An 18,368-nucleotide genomic window follows, 5' to 3' on the forward strand; every position below is an offset into this window, starting at 1 on the left:
CACAGGCTCAGCGGCCATGGCTTACGGGCCCCGCTGCTCCGCGGCATGTGGGATCTTCCCGGACCGGGGCACGAACCCATGTCCCCTGCATCGGCAGGCGGACTCTCAACCACTGCGCCACCAGGGAAGCCCCTGGGTAAATCTTAATTGATCTTTATGCTTTCCTTCTGCTTCTCTCCCCTACATCCACCCCCATTCTCCACATAGCTGCCAGTGTGGTCTTTCTGGAACGTGGCTGATCCGATCACGCCCTTAAAACAGACAGACAGACAGACAAGAAACTTAAATGGTTTCCTTTTGCCTTCAGGACCAAATCTAAACTCCTGAGTGTGGCATTCAAGATCCATCACGTCCTGGACCCTCCCCTCCCCATCACTCTCTTCCCATCCTGAGCACACTCGGAAGAGACCAGTCCTACAGAGATGCTTGAACCTCCTTGCGCATTTCTGCCCCAGAGCATCTGTGTCCACGCTGCCGCCTTGGCCCGTAATGCCCTCTAAACGCCTCTCTGCCTTGATCATTTTTTCTCATCCTTTGAGATCCTACTGAAATGTCCCAAACTCCTGATATCCTGCCCTGCCCACTCCCTAAGCAGAGTTAGTCAAGCTCTCTTCTTTGCATTCCTGTGGCATTGGGCACTTCCCGTTAGAGCTCTGCAAAGCATTATTTTGTAAATGTTTATACACCTGTCTTCCCCATGAGATGATGAACTTCTTAAAAATAGAGACTGGGTAACTATCACTGTACTAGCTCAACACATGCTTGATAAACAGCTAATGAAAGACCCAGCATATTTCAGCGTCTCTTGGTAATAAGCCAGAGAGACCCAAACACTGGTGTCCGCTTTAACCACTCGGGCCAGGAACTGCTCCTGTTTTCCTTTTAGGCGTTTTCCTCCAGCCAAGTACCTGATCTCTGAGCCTCGTTTATACCTCGACCCAAAGCCACCAGTGCGGCCCTGGGCTCCAGAGAGGAAGGGGCAGGGTTCTGTAGCTGCGCCTCTGAGAACAGGCCAGGGAACAATGGCAGGAAGTGTCCAAGTGGGAAACAATCAGCCAGCCACAGCCCAAGTGGAGGAGCTTCCTGATTGGCTTGATTTCTTCTGAGCAGGAACTCTTAGAATAACTTTGCAATTATCCCCATGGGATGACAAGTTTCTCGCAGAGGAGGAGCTGTCACCTGGTAATGTCAAGCATGGAAAACACAATTAGAAAAAAAAAAAACAAAGCCTGAGAGAACGACTCCTTTAGGAAGATCCATTTGGATTTTGCAGAGTCCCCAGCTCCTGTCACGGCACCCCAGGGCAGCCTCCTTCAGAGTCTCCTCTTTGGGCACAGTTGAGCCATCACCTGTGCCTTCCAGATGGAGACCATTCTCCTCTCTAGGGCTCAAAGGCCAGAGGCGCTATTTGTCCGTAGGTGCCCTGTTGGGCAGCTCATGGAAGCCCAGGGTGTCAGTGGCCGCAGGCAGCAATGCCCCCTTTCAGAACCACAGTCCTGCAGGAGACACTGATTGAGCGCTGGCTGTGTACAAAGCAGTGTAGGCACTGTGGGGAGCATAGCAATACACCAGCAGCTGTTTCCACTCTCGCAGCACATTGATTGCCAAGCCACGTTCTGTTCTGTGGAAAGGTCCACCCCAGGCAAGGAGGAGGTAGGAGGAGAGGGAGGGGCTCCCCATCAGCTCAAGCCTCAGCCAGGGTAGCTCTCCCTGATCAAGATGTTGGAAAAGAAAATTCTACAGCAAAAAGAGGAAACCCTGGAAACCTTTGGTGTGGGAGCGGTTTCATTTGCTCTTGGAAGGAGGCGGCACAGGGCAGTAGTTAATTGCCTAGGCTTCACAGTATATTGTAATAAACAATAATGGAAAAGAACTGAAAAAAAAAGAATATATATATATATATATGTGTGTGTGTGTGTGTATATATATATATATATATATATATATAACCGAATTGCTTTGCTATACACCTGAAACGAGCACAATATAGTAAATCAACTATACTTCAATTAAAAAAAAGACAAGACAAAAGAAATCCTAGGCTCCAGCAGCGAGCCAACCTAGGTTTGGATCCCAGCTTTACCATTGACTGGTGGCAGATCACAAGTTACTGATCCTCTCTCAACCTCTGGCCTGTCATCTGTCAAGTGTGGATTATAGTAGTAGCTACTATGCAGATCACAGAGAACTGAATAATGCTTACAAACCATGCAGCACGTTGCCTGGCCCATGGTAAATGCTCACCCAGTGTTAGCTGTTTTTACCACTACTCCTCTTGGACATTAAATAATTTTTTATCCATGAATGACTCATTAATGTACTAACTCAGGTATCTTGAAAGCACTGTCAGTCTCTCCAGAGTAACCTCCAGTAGAGGACAACAGGCAGAAACGTGTCGATCATCCGCAGTGTGGGCATTTGTAAAAGCTGTGGCTGAAGCCCCGTGGATGCACACACACATACACACAGAGGCTGACAGGAAGCTCTTAACTCAGCAAGAAAGCTATCACAGAGTGCTGGATTTAGGCATAAACAGTGAATAAACAGGGATTTGGAAGAGAGGAATGCACCACATAAACAATTTTCACAATCAGATATGAAAGACCATATGCTTCCTGCGTGAGGGGGTGAATTCAAAGAGAATCACAGGGGAAAATGAAGTAAACGCAGAGACAGTCCATCATCCTCACCCAATTTCTGCACATCTATGCGTCCTCTGCCTGTGGTTTTATTTAGATGAGCCCCAGAGTAAATAAGAGCAGTATGTTACACTTATACCACACGTGCATGTACACACACACACACACACACACACACAGAGTCAAGTAAAATTATATATTTGAGACATTTGGGAAGAGTGAAAAGTCTAGAAAACACAGCAGCTACCTTCTACATTATCTTAGGAGAAAGCAAATAAGACAAGTTTCTTTTTAATCAGCTCCTTGTACTAAGTCCAGAGTTGCCATTATTTTTAATTTTTTTAAGAATCATTTTTTGACCGAAGGAGTTGAGCCAAAGGGTGTGTCTTGAGGCTACTTTCAATTGAAAAACAATTTATGCATTCGTTTACTCAACCAGCATTTCTTGAGAACTTTCACTAAGCCAGGTTCCTCGTTAGACACAAGCTAGCGAGATGCTAGGAGCCATGTGCAAAGAAAGATAAAGAAGAGATGGTTATTATCCTCAAGAGGTTTGCAAATGGGAGTTGGGGACAGAACCCCAAATCCATAAAGAAGTGTTTAAAATACAAGTGGCATAAAATTGGTGGTGGAAATATGTCTGTAAGATATGGCAGCGAGAAAGCATGGGAAATGTGTCAGGGAAGACTTCCAGAAGGAGATGGTACCTGAGCAGATTAATAAGTAGAATTACCCAGGGAGCAAACTGACAGAACTTAGTAGCTAATATACGTGTGTGGTGTTTACCAGAGAGGAGCAAGTCAGAGATCAAGGTAACATCCAGAGGCTCACAGACATAGAAAATAGACTTGTGGTTGCCAAGGGGGAGGGAGGGATGGATTGGAGTTGGAGGTTAGCAGACGCAAACTGTTATATACAGGATGGATAAATAATGAGGTCCTACTGTATAGCACAGAGAACTATATTCAGTATGCTGTGATAAACCATAATGGAAAAGAATATGAAAAAGAATATATGTATATATATAACTGAATCACTTTGCTGTACAGCAGAAATTAACATTGTAAATCTATACTTCAATAAAATTAAGAAAAAATAAAATCAATAAATCAAACAAACAAACAAAAAAACAACAACAAAAGATAACATCCAGGTCTCCATCTTAAATAGAATGGATTAGTGGCGGTACCAGCAGCTGAACTAAAGAATGCCGGAAGGAGGAACAGCTTTATGGAGAAGATGAGTTTGGTCTTGCATATGTTGGGTTTGAGATACTTATGGACCATCCAGGTGGAGACACTGAAAATGCAATTGTATGTAGAGACTGGAGTTACGAGAGAGGCTGAAGATATAGGTTGGGTACATATAAGTCAGTGTGTACGAGCGTGGACATGTTTAGTGGGGGATAAAATGGAGAGCCAAGTGAACATTTAACAGAGAAGTAGAAGAGGCACGCATATTGAGAATGTGGTATCCTGGCCTCTGAAGGGGAGAAGGAGTGGTCCACAGCGTTTTATAAAGGGAAGAAGTCAGTAGATTCCCACTGAAGAGTATCCGTTAGACGTGGCAGTTAGGATGTCACGGACTTTAACAAGATCAGATACAACAGCGTGGCGGGTGCCACAGCAGAGTGGAGTAAGTCGAGGGGTGACGGGATGTGAGGAAGTTGAGGCAGCAAGGGGCGAGTGCTATTGGGGAAATCTGGGAGAGAGATTCAGCGGTAATTGGATCAGAACGCAGGGTCAAGAGAAGTTCACCTATTTTTTTTTTTTTTTTTTTGCGGTACGCAGGCCTCTCACTGTTGTGGCCTCTCTCGTTGTGGAGCACAGGCTCCGGATGTGCAGGCTCAGCAGCCATGGCTCACGGGCCTAGCCTCTCCACGGCATGTGGGATCTTCCCGGACCGGGGCACGAACCCATGTCCCCTGCATTGGCAGGCGGACTCTCAACCACTGCGCCACCAGGGAAGCCCCACCTATTTTTGATGTGAGCGAATTTATTCTAAAGGGGCCAAACGGAAGGAGGCATCTTGGAGAGCAGTTGAAGCTATGGTGGGGAGGGGGTCATGGATAAACGCCATCCCAGAGGAATCGGCACAAGGTCAGGTGCACAGGTGGAGGCCTTGGCCTTCAGCAGGAGAGTCTCTGAGTCAGAGGCTGGAGGTGAAAGGCTGGATGAGACTTTTTCTCTTCCTGCAGAAAGGGATATTTCTTGGGAAGAAAGGATTTAAGCTACTGAGAAATGTATTGCTTTGAAAGGAGATCATTTCACTTTCATGTAATCAAAGCTCTTTATTTCTGATGAAACAGACCCAAACAAGAATCACACCCAAGAAATCAATGCTCGGCGCTGGCTTGGAAATGATTTTCTATAGAAGAAATCAACTTGCACAGATTCTGACAGTATGAGCCATGTGACTCCAGATAAGATAAATACACAAGAAAAGAATAGGCTGGTTTCCAGGGGCTTAGGAAAACTGATGGAGAGAGAAATTTTCATTCATATTTACTTGGGATTAAATTTGATTGCACCAACATCAGTAATGAAAAGTGCTAATATGTACCAGCTGTTCACTCAGATAAAAATAGAAAGTAATCCAATATTGATTTTTTTCAATGAATATACAAATTTTAATACATTTGGGGGGGTGGGGAAAGTAGCAAAACCAAGCCAAGATTTTTAAATTATATTGAATAGCACCATTTCCAAGTTAGTTTCACTATAGAATCCTTTAAAAGTGTGTTCTTGCTTTGCTTTGCTTTTCATTCACTCAACAAATATTTATTGAGCATCTGTGTATACAGGAAAGAGTATAAGGTACAGTAATAAAATAAAATAATAGGATATGATAATAAAAATAATAAAATATCGTCCTATTTCTCAATAAGCCTGTACTGAGGAGAGGGATAATACAGGTAGGGTTGGGGAGGATAAATACATTTTTAATGCTCTACGACCAGGTGGGGTGCAACAAGTACCTAAGAGGTCTAAGGATGCTATGGGGATTTGGAAGGAGTGAACACGTTAGGTTGAGGGGATTGAAGGAAAACATTACTACGGAAACACTTTGGGCTTTGATTATTAGGTGTATCCAGTAGATAGAGTTGGGAGAGGAGAGTCATTCCAGCCTTTTTCACAGAGCAGCCTGCTGTTGGTTCTGGCTGGGACACAGAGGAAGGTGTAAGGCTGGGAAGGCGTGAGAGCAGAGGGTGGAGGGTGTGACAGGAATTCCACCTAAGAAAGTCAATCCGATGATGGAGAACCATCAAGTCAACTTTTCAACAAGGGGAAGGATATGAGCTATGCTTCAGGAATTCTTAAACGCACCATTCTCTTCTTGGCCATATTTCTGTCTCGGTGATGACGTAGGGGGGAAAAAAATGAAATGGGCTTGAGTTTCCACTGACACCTTGCAGTCAAGGAAGGTCCTGTTCTTTCACAAGGAGAAGTGGAAATCCTCTGTTTATTTAAAGGCCATTAACCTTTTTCACAGTAAAATACCAAATGATCTATGGTGATTCCAGATATACTCATCTAAGTAAAAGGAAACTGTTTCCTTACAAATTGAGTCACAAATGAAAAATATTTGGGGAGTGCCATAGAAACAAATGCACTGTTTTCCTGAAATATGGAAAATGAATTTTGTAGCATCTATGTGTGTGAAAGGAAACAGTATTCTGTACGGTGTCCTACCTGGAATATGGAAACAGAAAGCTATTAAGATAGATAGATAGATAGTCTTAGAATGGAGGGGTTAGATAATCAGGTCCCGGGCAGAATTGAGGATCCAGGCAGCAGGAACTAATGGGACACCCTTCAGAATCCTGCTGTAAGAATGATTGACCACCCCCTCCCAATTTTTCTCCATTCTTGGGCTACTCCTTCCAAGATGCAGATTTCTGGGCAAGAGTCCAGTTGACCTAGAGTCCAGTTGACCTAGTTAATATTTCCACTCCTTGGCCAGGGATATGAGGCTGTCTGATCAACAGTTTCACCAAATCCACAAGGTACTCCAGGAGAGATTGTTTCCCAGTGGAGGAGCTAGATGCTGTTCCCCAAAGGAAAAGAGCAGGGATCCTGGGCAGGCAAAATTAATAATGCCCACCACCTTAGCATCTGTCACCAGACTCACTTCTGGACTACGAATAATGTGTATTCTGCTCCCACTCTGCAACCAGAACTCCAGGGTCATGGGTGAGCTCCACGTTGTTGAGCCTTATGTGTAGTGGTGATTAGCTCACTGTACTGCAAAGCTGGGAAGGTCTTTCAAGTGTATGGACAGCCTAGTCTTGGCTCTCTTCCTGGGATGATTCAGCTGGCAAAAGCTGTGAGCATCAGACTGACACAAGCATCACAGTAGCAACATACCAGAGATGCTAAGACATGGATGATTATTATCGTGCAAAGAGTAGGACCTTCCCTGCTGAGACTTTGGATGGGGCAGGGATGTGGGGTGAGGTGGGATGAAGCACAGACCCAGCAGAGCCCCATTTTATAAGGGTTGATTAGCAGGAATGAATCGCATACCTCGCGATTGCTCATTTTCCCCTTCTCTTGCTGCTGAGACATTAATGAGGCTCTAGGCTCTGATTATCTATGGCCCCACATCCGCAGTGTGCTTCAAGGAGCATTCCTTCAAAAGTCAACAATACGTGGTAAATGTCTTGCATCACTTAGGATTAAAGGTGGATGCGAGTAACAGAGACCCACAGTAACAGTGGCTTTAAACAAGATGTTTATTTCTCCCTCCAGGAGAAATCCACAGGTAGGCAGTCAAGAGCTGTCTGGTGGCTGTGTGCTGGGAATCCCGCAGAGACCCAGCCTTCTTCCAGCTTAGCCCTCTCCTGTCTTTGTTCTCAGAGTCCAAGATGACAGTGAGAGCTTCACCTGCACACCTGTGCATTTCAGGCAGAAGGATGAAGGAAGGGCTGAAAGAAAAAAAGAGCTAAAGAAGGTTCTAGAAGCTGCCCTACAACACTTTGACTTACATCCCTTTGGCCAGAATATGCTACCCATGGTTACAAAAGATGCTAGGGAGTGTGCACATTATTCTGTGTGCCCTGTGCCCAGCTTAACTGTAGGGGTTACGTCGCATTGAAAGAAGGGGAGGATGGGAATTGGTGACCAACTCACAGCCTCTTTTACAGGCTTGTGCTGGATGCATAAAGAGGCGGGCAGCTTTCCTATCCTCTGAGGAGCAAACATTCTCCCTGAGGTTCTTGTTTTGGCAGGTTGGTCAGACAGGCACCCCACCTGACTGCTCAACTATGAAATTGCAGTTCTAGGGGAGAGAACAGGCCTGAATTCAGCACCTTGGGCCGGTCTGTCAGCATCTCCTTTTCGTTCTGGAAGTATTTACTAAGACTCTAATGCATGTCGCCTGAGCGGCCATGGTTGACCTGTTCACAGTTTATGTGTGTGACCTGGGCCCACGTCCCTCGACAGTGAGGAAAGCTGTAATGGGTCCATTGTGAAGAATAGACTGGTCTTGCTCAGGGCTTGTTCAGAAATGTCCTTAGGGTCCCCAGGATTTTGTGAAGTTCCTTTACTGCTCCCCTTGCCTCAGCTTTTCGTTGGTGCTGAGTTGGCTCCGTGAAGAAGCCCAGAAGTCCCCCTTCCTCTTGGTCACTCTCCCCTTTCCTCTTCTGCTCTTTCCACCGCCCCCCACCCACTTCTGGGCCCCAGTTCGTATCATGCATGCTCCCCACTGAGTAGTGAGTTCCATTTGCCTTGAGTCTTCCCGTTTCCCAAATGGAATGCCTACAAGTCAGGGTGTTAGCTAAACTTGACCTCTGCACTTCCAAGGGATGGAACTCAGACCATGAGTGAAAGCTGGTTAGCTGTCGCTGACCAGTGCTGACGGTGAGCGTGTTCCAAGAGGGAAGGGCTGCCTTGGGAGGTGGTGAATTCCCCGTGTGCAGAGGATTTCAAGCAGAGGTAGGATAACTGCTGGTTGGAGAACAGTTCAGGGGCTTCATGTTTCTGGAAATCCATGCGATTAAATGGCTTCCGCTTACAGCCTGACCTTCTGTGGTTCTGTGAGCGTGAAAAATCCATTGTGTTGCCCTATGCATTCTTGAGGAAGTGAGGGAAAAGGAGAAATTGGTCCTAGGGAGATAGTCGAAAGCAGTGGTAAAGAGTCCTGGTTCTCCAGTACCAGGGTCCAAATCCTGGCCCCATTATCTGTGTGACCCTGGGCAAGTCAGTAGCTTTCTGTATCTCAGTCTTTCATCTGTGTAATGGGAGTGAAAGAATTCCTATTTCATAGGACGTTGTGAAGATTAAGTATCATAACGCATGTAAAGCACTTAGAACAGTGCCTAGCACATAGTAAGCACTCAGAAATCCTCCTCATTATTACTGTTGTTACATATAAGCAGTATAGACATAACAAAAACAATATTAGAATTGTTAGTATCATAACAATTTTTCTAACCATCACTGATGGAGAAAGAAAAAAATGAAATACACCTGAGTTTATAGGCAAAGCCTTTTCCAAACAGTAAGACTGTTGGAAACCCAGTTTGTATTAGTCTGTACTCTTTTGGATTCCACGGAGAAATACCATGCAAAGGGAACATTGATTGGCTCCTATAAGTAAGAAGGACAGAGGTGCCGCAGAGAATCATGGGAAGCAGGAGCTAGAGAATCAATGGGCCAGGGTCCCTCTCACTCAGCCTCTCTTGTTCTCATCTCTCTTTGCTTGAGCCTTGTTTTCTCCCACTGCAGATGAGGGAAGGTAGGGTCCCAGCAGGGCTTGGAAGGCCAGGTATTTCTGGCCCAGTCCAGGCCCAGCAGAATGAGAGCACAAAGTGAGCAATGGGGACGAGGGACAGGAATATTGGGGACCTCTCTGAGGCATCTTGCTGAGCTATGTCCATTGGAGGGCAGAGTGTGCAATGATTGAAAAGGCCATGCAAGGACACATGTTCCTGGGTGAGGGAGGGATGTATTATATTCTGGGCCTCGGTCTGTGCTGTCTCCTCTGCCTGGCACGATGCTACCCGATGAAGGCATCCTTCAAGACCCAGCTAACATAATACCTACTCAAGTCAAGTTTTTTTCACCCCTTTGTATCTGTTGGAAATTGCATTCAGCTGTGATCACAATAGTGGCTTAAACTCACAGCAAGAAATCTGGAGTGAACTGTCCAGAGTTGGTGTAGTCACTCCAGGGTGCTAACTAGAACCCAGGCAATTTCTCTCTTTCTGCACACTCAGCCATCCTTAGCAGACTCTTGCCCTTCCGGACACAAGATGACTATTCCACCTACAGCATCATATGCCTTATGGTAGGCAGAGTAATGGACGCCCCCCCCCCCCCCGACCAAAGATGTCTCCGTCCTAACCTTCAGAACCTGTGAGTATGTTAGGTTACATGGCAAAGGGGAATTAAAGTTATAGACGGAATTAAGTTCTCCAAACAGCTGACTTTAACATAGGGCGATTACCCTGGATTATCTGGGTGGGCTCAATCTAATCATAAGGATCCCTAAAAGTGGAGAGGAGGCAGAAGAAGAGAGTCAGAGGGAGATGTGACTGGGGAAGGATGGTCAGAGAGCTACAGCATTGCTGACTTTGACGATGGAGGAGGGAGCCATGAGGCAAGGACTGTGGGTGGCCTCAGGGAGCTGGAAAAAGCAAGGAAACGATTCCTCCCTAAAGCCTCCAGAAGGGAACACAACTCAGCCCCCTCTTGATTATAGCCTGTTGATACCCATGTCAAACTTCTGACCCACAGAAGTGTAACATAGTAAGTTGATATTGTTGTAAGCTACTATGTTTGTGGTCATTTGTTAGAGCAGCAGTTGGAAGCTAATACATCTCTCTAGCACCAGGTCCCTGTACCAGGCAGGAAGAAGGGAAAGGCCGAGGGCATATGCCAGCTTTCCCAGAAGTCTCGCCCAATAATGTTTACATACATCTCATTGGCCAGAACTGTCCTGTGGCCACCGTTCTATGCATAGGAAGCTGGATGCGTAAATTTTCAGCTGGGTACATTGCCACATATCCCCCACAAAATAAAGATTCTCTTAGCATGGGAGTAGGGGAGAACAGATCTTGGGCAGGCAACTTGGAGTCCCCTGAGGAACTGACACTTTTCCAAATCGTTGTTCTTTCCTCCAGCTCTTTTTGGGCTCTCTTGAAATTTATGTGTTTACTTGGCTCTTCTCATTACTTTACCAAGAGCTCGCCCGAGCAGACACCGTGGCTGATTTAGCTCTCTGTCCCTGATGTTCAGCGCAGTGCCTGATGGAAGGAAGGTGCTTGCATTAAGTTGGATGGATGGATATATACATGGACTTTGAAATGAGAGAATGATCGATGCACCTTATAGCGCCATAGGTCCTTTGTATTTTCCCATTAGGAAGGTCTGTTGGGGTTAGGTCGATTTTATGAGACCATTTGGCCAGGATTGCAACCTCATCGCCAGTAGATTGAACGTGCATAGCTGCAGTGTGTCACCTTTCTTTACTGTCTATTACAGTCTGCTGCTTGCTCAGGAGAAACTGAGCAAGCCAGTCAGAGGCTGTTACATGCACCTGTCTCAGCCTAAGGAGCCTTGGTTAACCTTGAGTGTAAATTACACTTCCTGCCAATTCTTTATTTTTAGCTTGGCTCCTCCAGGGAAGACTGCATTAGATTTGGGTCATGAAACTACAAAACATTGACATTTCTAGCCCAACTGGGATGACTCTTATTAACCCCATGACACTCAGTTTCTTGGGAAGCTCCTCAGCCCTGGGACTCAGGTTTTCCACGAAAAGTTGTCAGTCTGGGCCGTCCAGTGCCCACATGTGCATGTGTGGAGAAAGCTGCTGCTTGGATCTGACTCACTCAGACTTATATAAACTGTCGATATCCTGAGTTCATTCCCTTTGGATGAAACTCAGGTGGTGTTATCGTGAAAGTCTAGTTTTGTTGCTTTTTTTTCCTCTCTCTCTCTCTCCGTTCCTTCTCAGTTACACAGTATCACGACCCAAATCTTTAGCACTTGATCTATATAGCCAAGAGCCCTGAAACCCATAGGGCCCGGGCAGTGGACACAATTGGGCCAGCCAGTGGGCATCAGGTCACAGAGAATTCTTAATCACTTGAGCCTGCTTCATCGGAAGAAATGAGTTACTTAGAGTCAGCCTTTTTTTTGTTAAGTCAGATATTTTTTATTTATTTATTTATTTTTGGCTGTGTTAGGTCTTCATTTCTGTGTGAGGGCTTTCTCTAATTGCGGCGAGTGGCGGCCACTCTTCATCGCGGTGCGCAGGCCTCTCACTATCACGGCCTCTCTTGTTGCGGAGCACAAGCTCCAGACGCGCAGGCTCAGTAGTTGTGGCTCACGTGCCTAGTTGCTCCGCGGCATGTGGGATCCTCCCAGACCAGGGCTCGACCCCGTGTCCCCTGCATTGGCAGGCAGATTCTCAACCACTGTGCCACCAGGGAAGCCCCCAAGTCAGATATTTTTAACCCAACTTTTTTCCAGAATCCCTTGTAGTGCCTGACTCTGAGTCCAGCCAGACAAGCTCCGTCAGTGTTGGTTGAATTGAATGTAAATCGATACTGTGCCCATTTTAACCCCTCACTCGACCTAGGAGAAGCTGGGACCCCGGCTCCTTTCCAGTGCCACAGCCTGTGAAAGGCAGCCTTCTCAGCGCTAGGCCAGAGGAGGCATTTTTTTTTTTTAAGTGATTTACTGTTTTTATTCTGATTAGATAAGGAATACATGAGGTTTTTTTTAATTGGGGAAATATTGAAAATTATAAAGAAGAAAATAAAAATCACCCAATAGCTCATTACCCAGAGACAACTACCATGGATATTTTCCTGTTTTCTCGAACTTAACGCTCATGAAGGGGTACTCTGTATCCATCCTGATTTCTCTAAGGATTGGGGGAAATGGGGAGAGGGGTAGATTATAGTCTTTCTAATCTTTTAGCTTCAGGTATTATTGGGATATACGTACACATACATATATACATATATTTATATAGATATATATTATTAGGAAATATATCATTAGGATATAATATATATAATACACACATATATAATATATATCTCTCTAACATACACATATGTATATTTTATTAACATCTTTATTGGAGTATAATTGCTTTACAGTGTTGTTTTAGTTTCTGCTGTATAGCAAAGTGAATCAGCTATATGTGTACATATATCCCCATATCCCCTCCATCTTGTGTCTCCCTCCCACCCCTCTAGGTAGTCACAAAGCACCGAGCTGATCTCCCTGTGCTGTGCGGCTGCTTCCCACTAGCTGTCTGTTTTACATTTGGTAGTGTGTATATGTCCATGCCACTCTCTCACTTTGTCCCAGCTTACCCTTCGCCCTCCCCATGTCCTCAAGTCCATTCTCTACATCTGTGTCTTTATTCCTGTCCTGCCCCTAGGTTCTTCAGAACCTTTTTTTTTTTTTTTTAAATTCCATATGTATGTGTTAGCATATGGTATTTGTTTTTCTCTTTCTGACTTACTTCACTCTGTATGACAGATTCTGGGTCCATCCACCTCAGTACAAATAACTCAATTTCATTTCTTTTTATGGCTAATATTCCACTGTATATATGGGTCACATCTTCTTTATCCATTCATCTGTCGATGGAAACTTAGGTTGCTTCCATGTCCTGGCTATTGTAAATAGTGCTACAGTGAACATTATGGTACATGTTTGAACTGTGTCAGTTAGCTGTTGTCACAATAGTGCTCTTTGACAAACTACTCTCAAACTCAGTGGTTTAAAACAAAAATCATTTGTACTTACACTTCTGTGAGGAGTAGGCTGGGTGTTGGCTGATCTAGGCTGGACTTAGCTGAGTGGCTCTAATTGAAGGTGCAGGTCTGACTGGGCATGGCTTCTGACTCTGGGTTGGGCTCCTGTCCACTCCCCATGTGTTCTTTCTGGGGTGCAGGCTGAAGGGACAGCAGCTGCCCAGAGAAGCTGTTCTCTTGGTGCCAGCAGAGGCACAAGAGGACAAGCCCAATGGAGCAAACACATTCCAAACCTCTGTTTGTGTCATGTCTGCTAACATCCTATTGGCTAAATCAGGTCACATGGCTGCACCCAAAGGGTCAGGGAAGTACATCCCGCCCACCATGAAGCCAAAGCAAATCATGTGACCCAAATCAGTGGGTCAGGGGCGTATATACTCTTCCCATGGAGGTGAAGGGGGAAGGGAGGGAATTTGTTTTAGAATAATGGAATCTACCCACATCCTAAATATCTGCTGAGATACTCGGTTTTTTGAGATTCAGATGAAATCTGCTCAGAATTCACCTGGCCAGTGCTATCATCCAATCTCTCCAGGAAACCTCTAGCCCAGAGCTCCTCTACCCAGTGAATTAGTTCCATTTACAGATCATCTGAGTTGTCCCTATTCCGTGCTGCTTATATTCCTTTCCTTGATTCCTCCCAAAGTAATTTACACAGATGTGTGTAAAAGGTTTGCTGAACATTTGGAACAGCAAAGGTTGATATCTCTTTGTTTATATATTGGTGTTGCTTGGCCCGTCTCTAGATTCTGTTTGCATTTCAGCCCACACACAGCCTCTCAAGTCAAAGCTTGCTGAAGAATTACCTGGGTCTCAGAAATCCTGAAGATCTCATCTTGGCTGAGCTATGACTTTTTTGCAACTTGGTTCAGCTTTTTCATTCATTCAACATACTTGTATTGAGCATTTGTGCCCTCACCATGATGAATTTATACTCTAGTAGGGGAAATTAACAATGTGTGTATACTCTAACACAGGGTTTAGAACTATTAAACCTTGGCAATGTTGATTTTGGGGGGGCGCAAATCATTCCTTATTGTGGGGGGGTGTCCCGTGCTTTGTAGCATGTTTATCAGTTTCTACCCACTAGATGCCAGTAGCACCAACTCTACTCTCCTTGAGTGATGGATAGCCACAATATCCCCAGACATTGCCAAATATGCCCTGGGGGACAAAAGCACCTTGGTTGAGAACCATTGCACTAACATATAGTAGACTTGATAAGACCTCTGGTCTTATTATTTCCTGGTGGTGAATCTGTGAAAGCCTCATGGGGTGGATGATATCTGCGTTAAGACTTCAAAAATGGTTAGGGTTTAGAAATGAGTTTCTTGAAGGAGGGAAAATCATGGGGCACAAATGGACAAATAAGGAGTAGCTCTGTCTAAAGCATAAAATGAAGTAGACTTATTGGTAAGAGTGGAGGCTCTGTAGGTATTAGGAGGCTAGATGCTGTCATCAGAAGGACTGCCACTTTTACTGTGAGGGAAATGATCAGTATATCTGAAGCTGTGTTCATTTGGAGGAGACACCATTACACACAGTGTTTGTCTTCATAACCCAAAGTAATTGCTGCAAAGTCTTATCCATCCAGAGGTCATTTTTCTGATGCCTAGTAAGGAAACAGAAAAGGCCTCTGAGGGATACAGTGCAAAAATCCCATGGCTGTATCTTGGTGTTCCTTACCCCTCAGAAGATCTCACTAGCCAGTTCCCAACAGCAGATTAGAAGATGGAAGAGGAGCAGGGGAAGGCAGGCATAGACTCTGCAGAAAAGCTTCCAGCCCGACACAGGGAAGGAGACCAAAAGCAGAACTGAATGAATGAACGAATAAATTCAGACCAAACGATTTGGAAGCACAATGATCTGGAGTCCTGTAGGCAGCGGAACATCCATCCCTTCATAACCTCCAAAGGCATTGGTGCATTCCAGCACCACCCTAGTATACCAGCACACTCAGTGTGTAACAAGGCAGGGCATATGTGAAGTACTGTAGAGCCCATGTGGCTAGAGTTTAGCACCGGTTAGGAACAGGGTCTAGAGTTACACTTCCTGGCTTGAACCCTAGCCTCAAGGCTCTGTACCAGTAAACTAGTTCCTTAACCAAGCCAAGCCTTCATGATCTCATCTGTAAAATGAGAATTCCCGGCTCATAGGGTCATAGGGTCATTGGGAAGGTTAAATACAATAATCCATATGAATTCTTAGCTCAGCTCTTGGCACAGATTTAGTGCTCAAGAAAAGTTAAATGGTTGTTACTATCATTTCATTGCAAGAATAGAGCTGCCAAGACTTCCCCCAAATCATCACTGTAGCTGCTGTTCTGGAATATTCCCAGAGTCTCCTGGCTGTGCTGAAATTTCCTTTCCAGGAAATAGATAAGAGGGTTGTAAAAACTGAGGAAAGTTTCAGAAGAGTGGGGGCAGTCATATCAGTCCCTTCCATCTCCTGTCTTCTTGGTAGTAGAGGTTAGGCCACTGAGGAAGGTGACAGCAGGTTCCCAAGGGTACTGGCCATCAGCCATTTCTCGGCAACATATTCCCTTTGAGCAAGACTGGCTCTTCACCCGTGGCCAAGCTGACAGAAGAGCAGTTATTCTGAGATAGGAGAGAGTGTGTCCTATGCTATGCAAAACCATCTACCTCCAAGTTAAGAATGTACACGTGAAGAGAAGGGGAGGCCCCAAAGCAAACTGCAAAGTGGTGGCAGTGACCTGGTGGCAGCACCTCTGGGTTGGTTTCCTTTGATCAGTGTCTGCTTAGTGGCAAAGCTGGAAACACAGGATGCTCTGTGAGGTAAAGCCTTGGCCAGGTACCGCAGCATCATGTAAAATGCAGACCGCCAGGAAGTCACCCAGCAGGAAGAAGCTGCTCTCTGGTCCAGGGGTGGCAGGACAGTAGAGTAACCTGCCCTCTGTTTGTGTGTTTTCCAGGCTGGAACAGGAAATACAAGCACTGGAAAGTGAAGAGTCCCAGATATCTGCCAAAGAGCAAATCATCCTAGAGAAACTAAAGGAGACAGAAAAATCCTTCAAGGACTTTCAGAAGGTGAAGGAAACAAATGTGACTTCTCAGTTATATCCCTGAGGAAGTAAGCGCTCGTAGAATGGTGCCAATTGGAGAAAAGGCCGGTTGGTATTGATGAGAAGACTAAGCCACACACTCTGAGGGGCAGATGCGTGAGGACCAGTGCCATCTCTGAAGCTGAGAGTGGCCTGTCTTCAGGGGTGGGTCCACCTGGCCCACCAGAAGCACAGAGAAGAGTCATGAAATTAACCCCATCTCCCTACGGTCCAAACCCTTTATATGCCTAATGCCTGAAAAGTCATCTCCCATTAGACCCTAGAATTCTAAAACCAATTCTTATGAAGCAGATTAAACAGACTCCCTGTGGCTTGAAGTCTTTCCTTTATAAAAAGGCCAAAGACAAAACCATATCAAATGGGCGTGAACTCCAAAAACAAAGCATCAGTGAAACATGAAATTTTACCGTACAGGCATGCCTCGGAGGTATTGCAGGTTTGGTTCCAGACCACTGAAATTAATCAAATATTGCAATAAAGTGCATGTCATGAATTTTTTGGTTTCCCAGTGCATATAAAAGTTATGTTTATACTATACTGTAGTCTATTAAGTATGCAATAGCATTATGTGTAAAAAAAAATGTGCATGCCTTAATTAAAACTAATGCTGTTGGAACAATGGTGCTGACAGATCTGCTTAACTGGGGGTTGTCAAAAACCTTCAGTTTGTAAAAAATGCAATATTGAGGCCCAGTAAAATGAGGTATGCCTGTCTGTGAAAACAGACGGTACTGTGTAGCAAAGGGAGAATCCATAAAGCCAGCAGGCTGTGAGTAACTCAGGACCCTCCCTCCATTTTATAACACATGTTTCCCCAGGTACCCAACAGTTGATAGGAAAGCAGTCTAATCACATTCATTTTAAGGCGGGATTTTCTGATGTCACTTCTCCAACACAACCCAGGGTATTTGCTGAATAATTGAAATATATCTCTTGTAGGAGAAATTCGGGGTAAAGTGGGAAGGGTAAACCTTTCCCTTAAATTTCAGGATCCCAAACAAATTTCCCAGAAGGAAAGAAAGCATGGGGTTTGCCCACCACAGTCAAGTTCTGGGGGAGAAAGATGGGTTAAATGAGTGAGGGGTCATCTCCCCACGTGTGTAGTGACGCTCTGCCCTGCTTTTGTTTCCACAGAGCTTCTCCAGTACGGATGGAGGTAAGTGTAAGCGCTCTCTCCCCATCTGTACCTGAATGTTTTCATCCATCAGCTTAGTGGGTTTCATTAACACAGGCTCACCAGGAGACGTGATGTGTTGGTTTGTAAGGGCATCAGAAAGAAGGGAAGTGCCGTTTGTGGGTGCTCAGGAGGGCCACGCCCCCCGTCTCCTCAGCCTCTCCTCTTCAAGGTCTGCTTCTTGACCAACTCTTTCCAGGCTTACACAGTTGGCCTGGCTCTTCTCCTTCCCATTTGGTCCCCAAGGTTCACTGCTTTGATCTCTCTTGAAATATGTTCAGCCAAGAGTGCCAGCCTCAGGACCAGTTCCCTGGTAGGGATGAGGCCACTGGTGCTGGTGGTTAGGTCTCCAGGTTACAGTATGCGGCAGGAGCCCATCATCTGATGTTTAGGAAACCTTCCTAAGGCCTCTGGTTTTACTTTGAATCAAAACTGCAGTTTCTCCAGCCTTCCAGGGAAACAGGGCTGGGCAGAACCTCCCTCCCTGTGGCGCATGGTTGGCCAGGAGCACGTGAAGGGTGGGAGCAGGGCCCTGGCTTCCTGAACCCCACCCTGGCAGGAGTGGGCCTTCCTCTGCTCTCCCCTCCCGTCCCCTCCCCTCCGCTCTCCTTCACTGGGGCCATGTGATGAACTTGGATTATGTGCTTCTCAGCCTTCACCTTGCTCCTCTGTTAGCTACAAACTCATGCA

General features: G+C 45.5%; 2 protein-coding genes across 2 annotated transcripts in view; both read left to right on the top strand.

Annotated features, from left to right (window-relative positions):
• Window positions 1–18,368, top strand: part of LOC136124126 (PALM2-AKAP2 fusion protein-like) — a 153,184-nt gene that overhangs the window by 118,289 nt on the left and 16,527 nt on the right. The window contains exons 4-5 of the mRNA XM_065878541.1: window positions 16,355–16,469; window positions 17,639–17,660. Of these exons, the coding sequence (XP_065734613.1) occupies window positions 16,355–16,469; window positions 17,639–17,660 (137 nt within the window). The remainder of the gene's footprint in view (window positions 1–16,354; window positions 16,470–17,638; window positions 17,661–18,368) is intronic.
• LOC136124125 (PALM2-AKAP2 fusion protein) overlaps window positions 1–18,368 on the top strand; it is a 269,905-nt gene that overhangs the window by 36,001 nt on the left and 215,536 nt on the right. Inside the window, exons 3-4 of the mRNA XM_065878539.1 lie at window positions 16,355–16,469; window positions 17,639–17,660. The gene's annotated coding sequence lies outside the window, so the exon portion shown is untranslated. The remainder of the gene's footprint in view (window positions 1–16,354; window positions 16,470–17,638; window positions 17,661–18,368) is intronic.

Source organism: Phocoena phocoena, chromosome 6 (genome assembly GCF_963924675.1).
Source record: "Phocoena phocoena chromosome 6, mPhoPho1.1, whole genome shotgun sequence".
Lineage (NCBI taxonomy): Eukaryota > Metazoa > Chordata > Mammalia > Artiodactyla > Phocoenidae > Phocoena > Phocoena phocoena.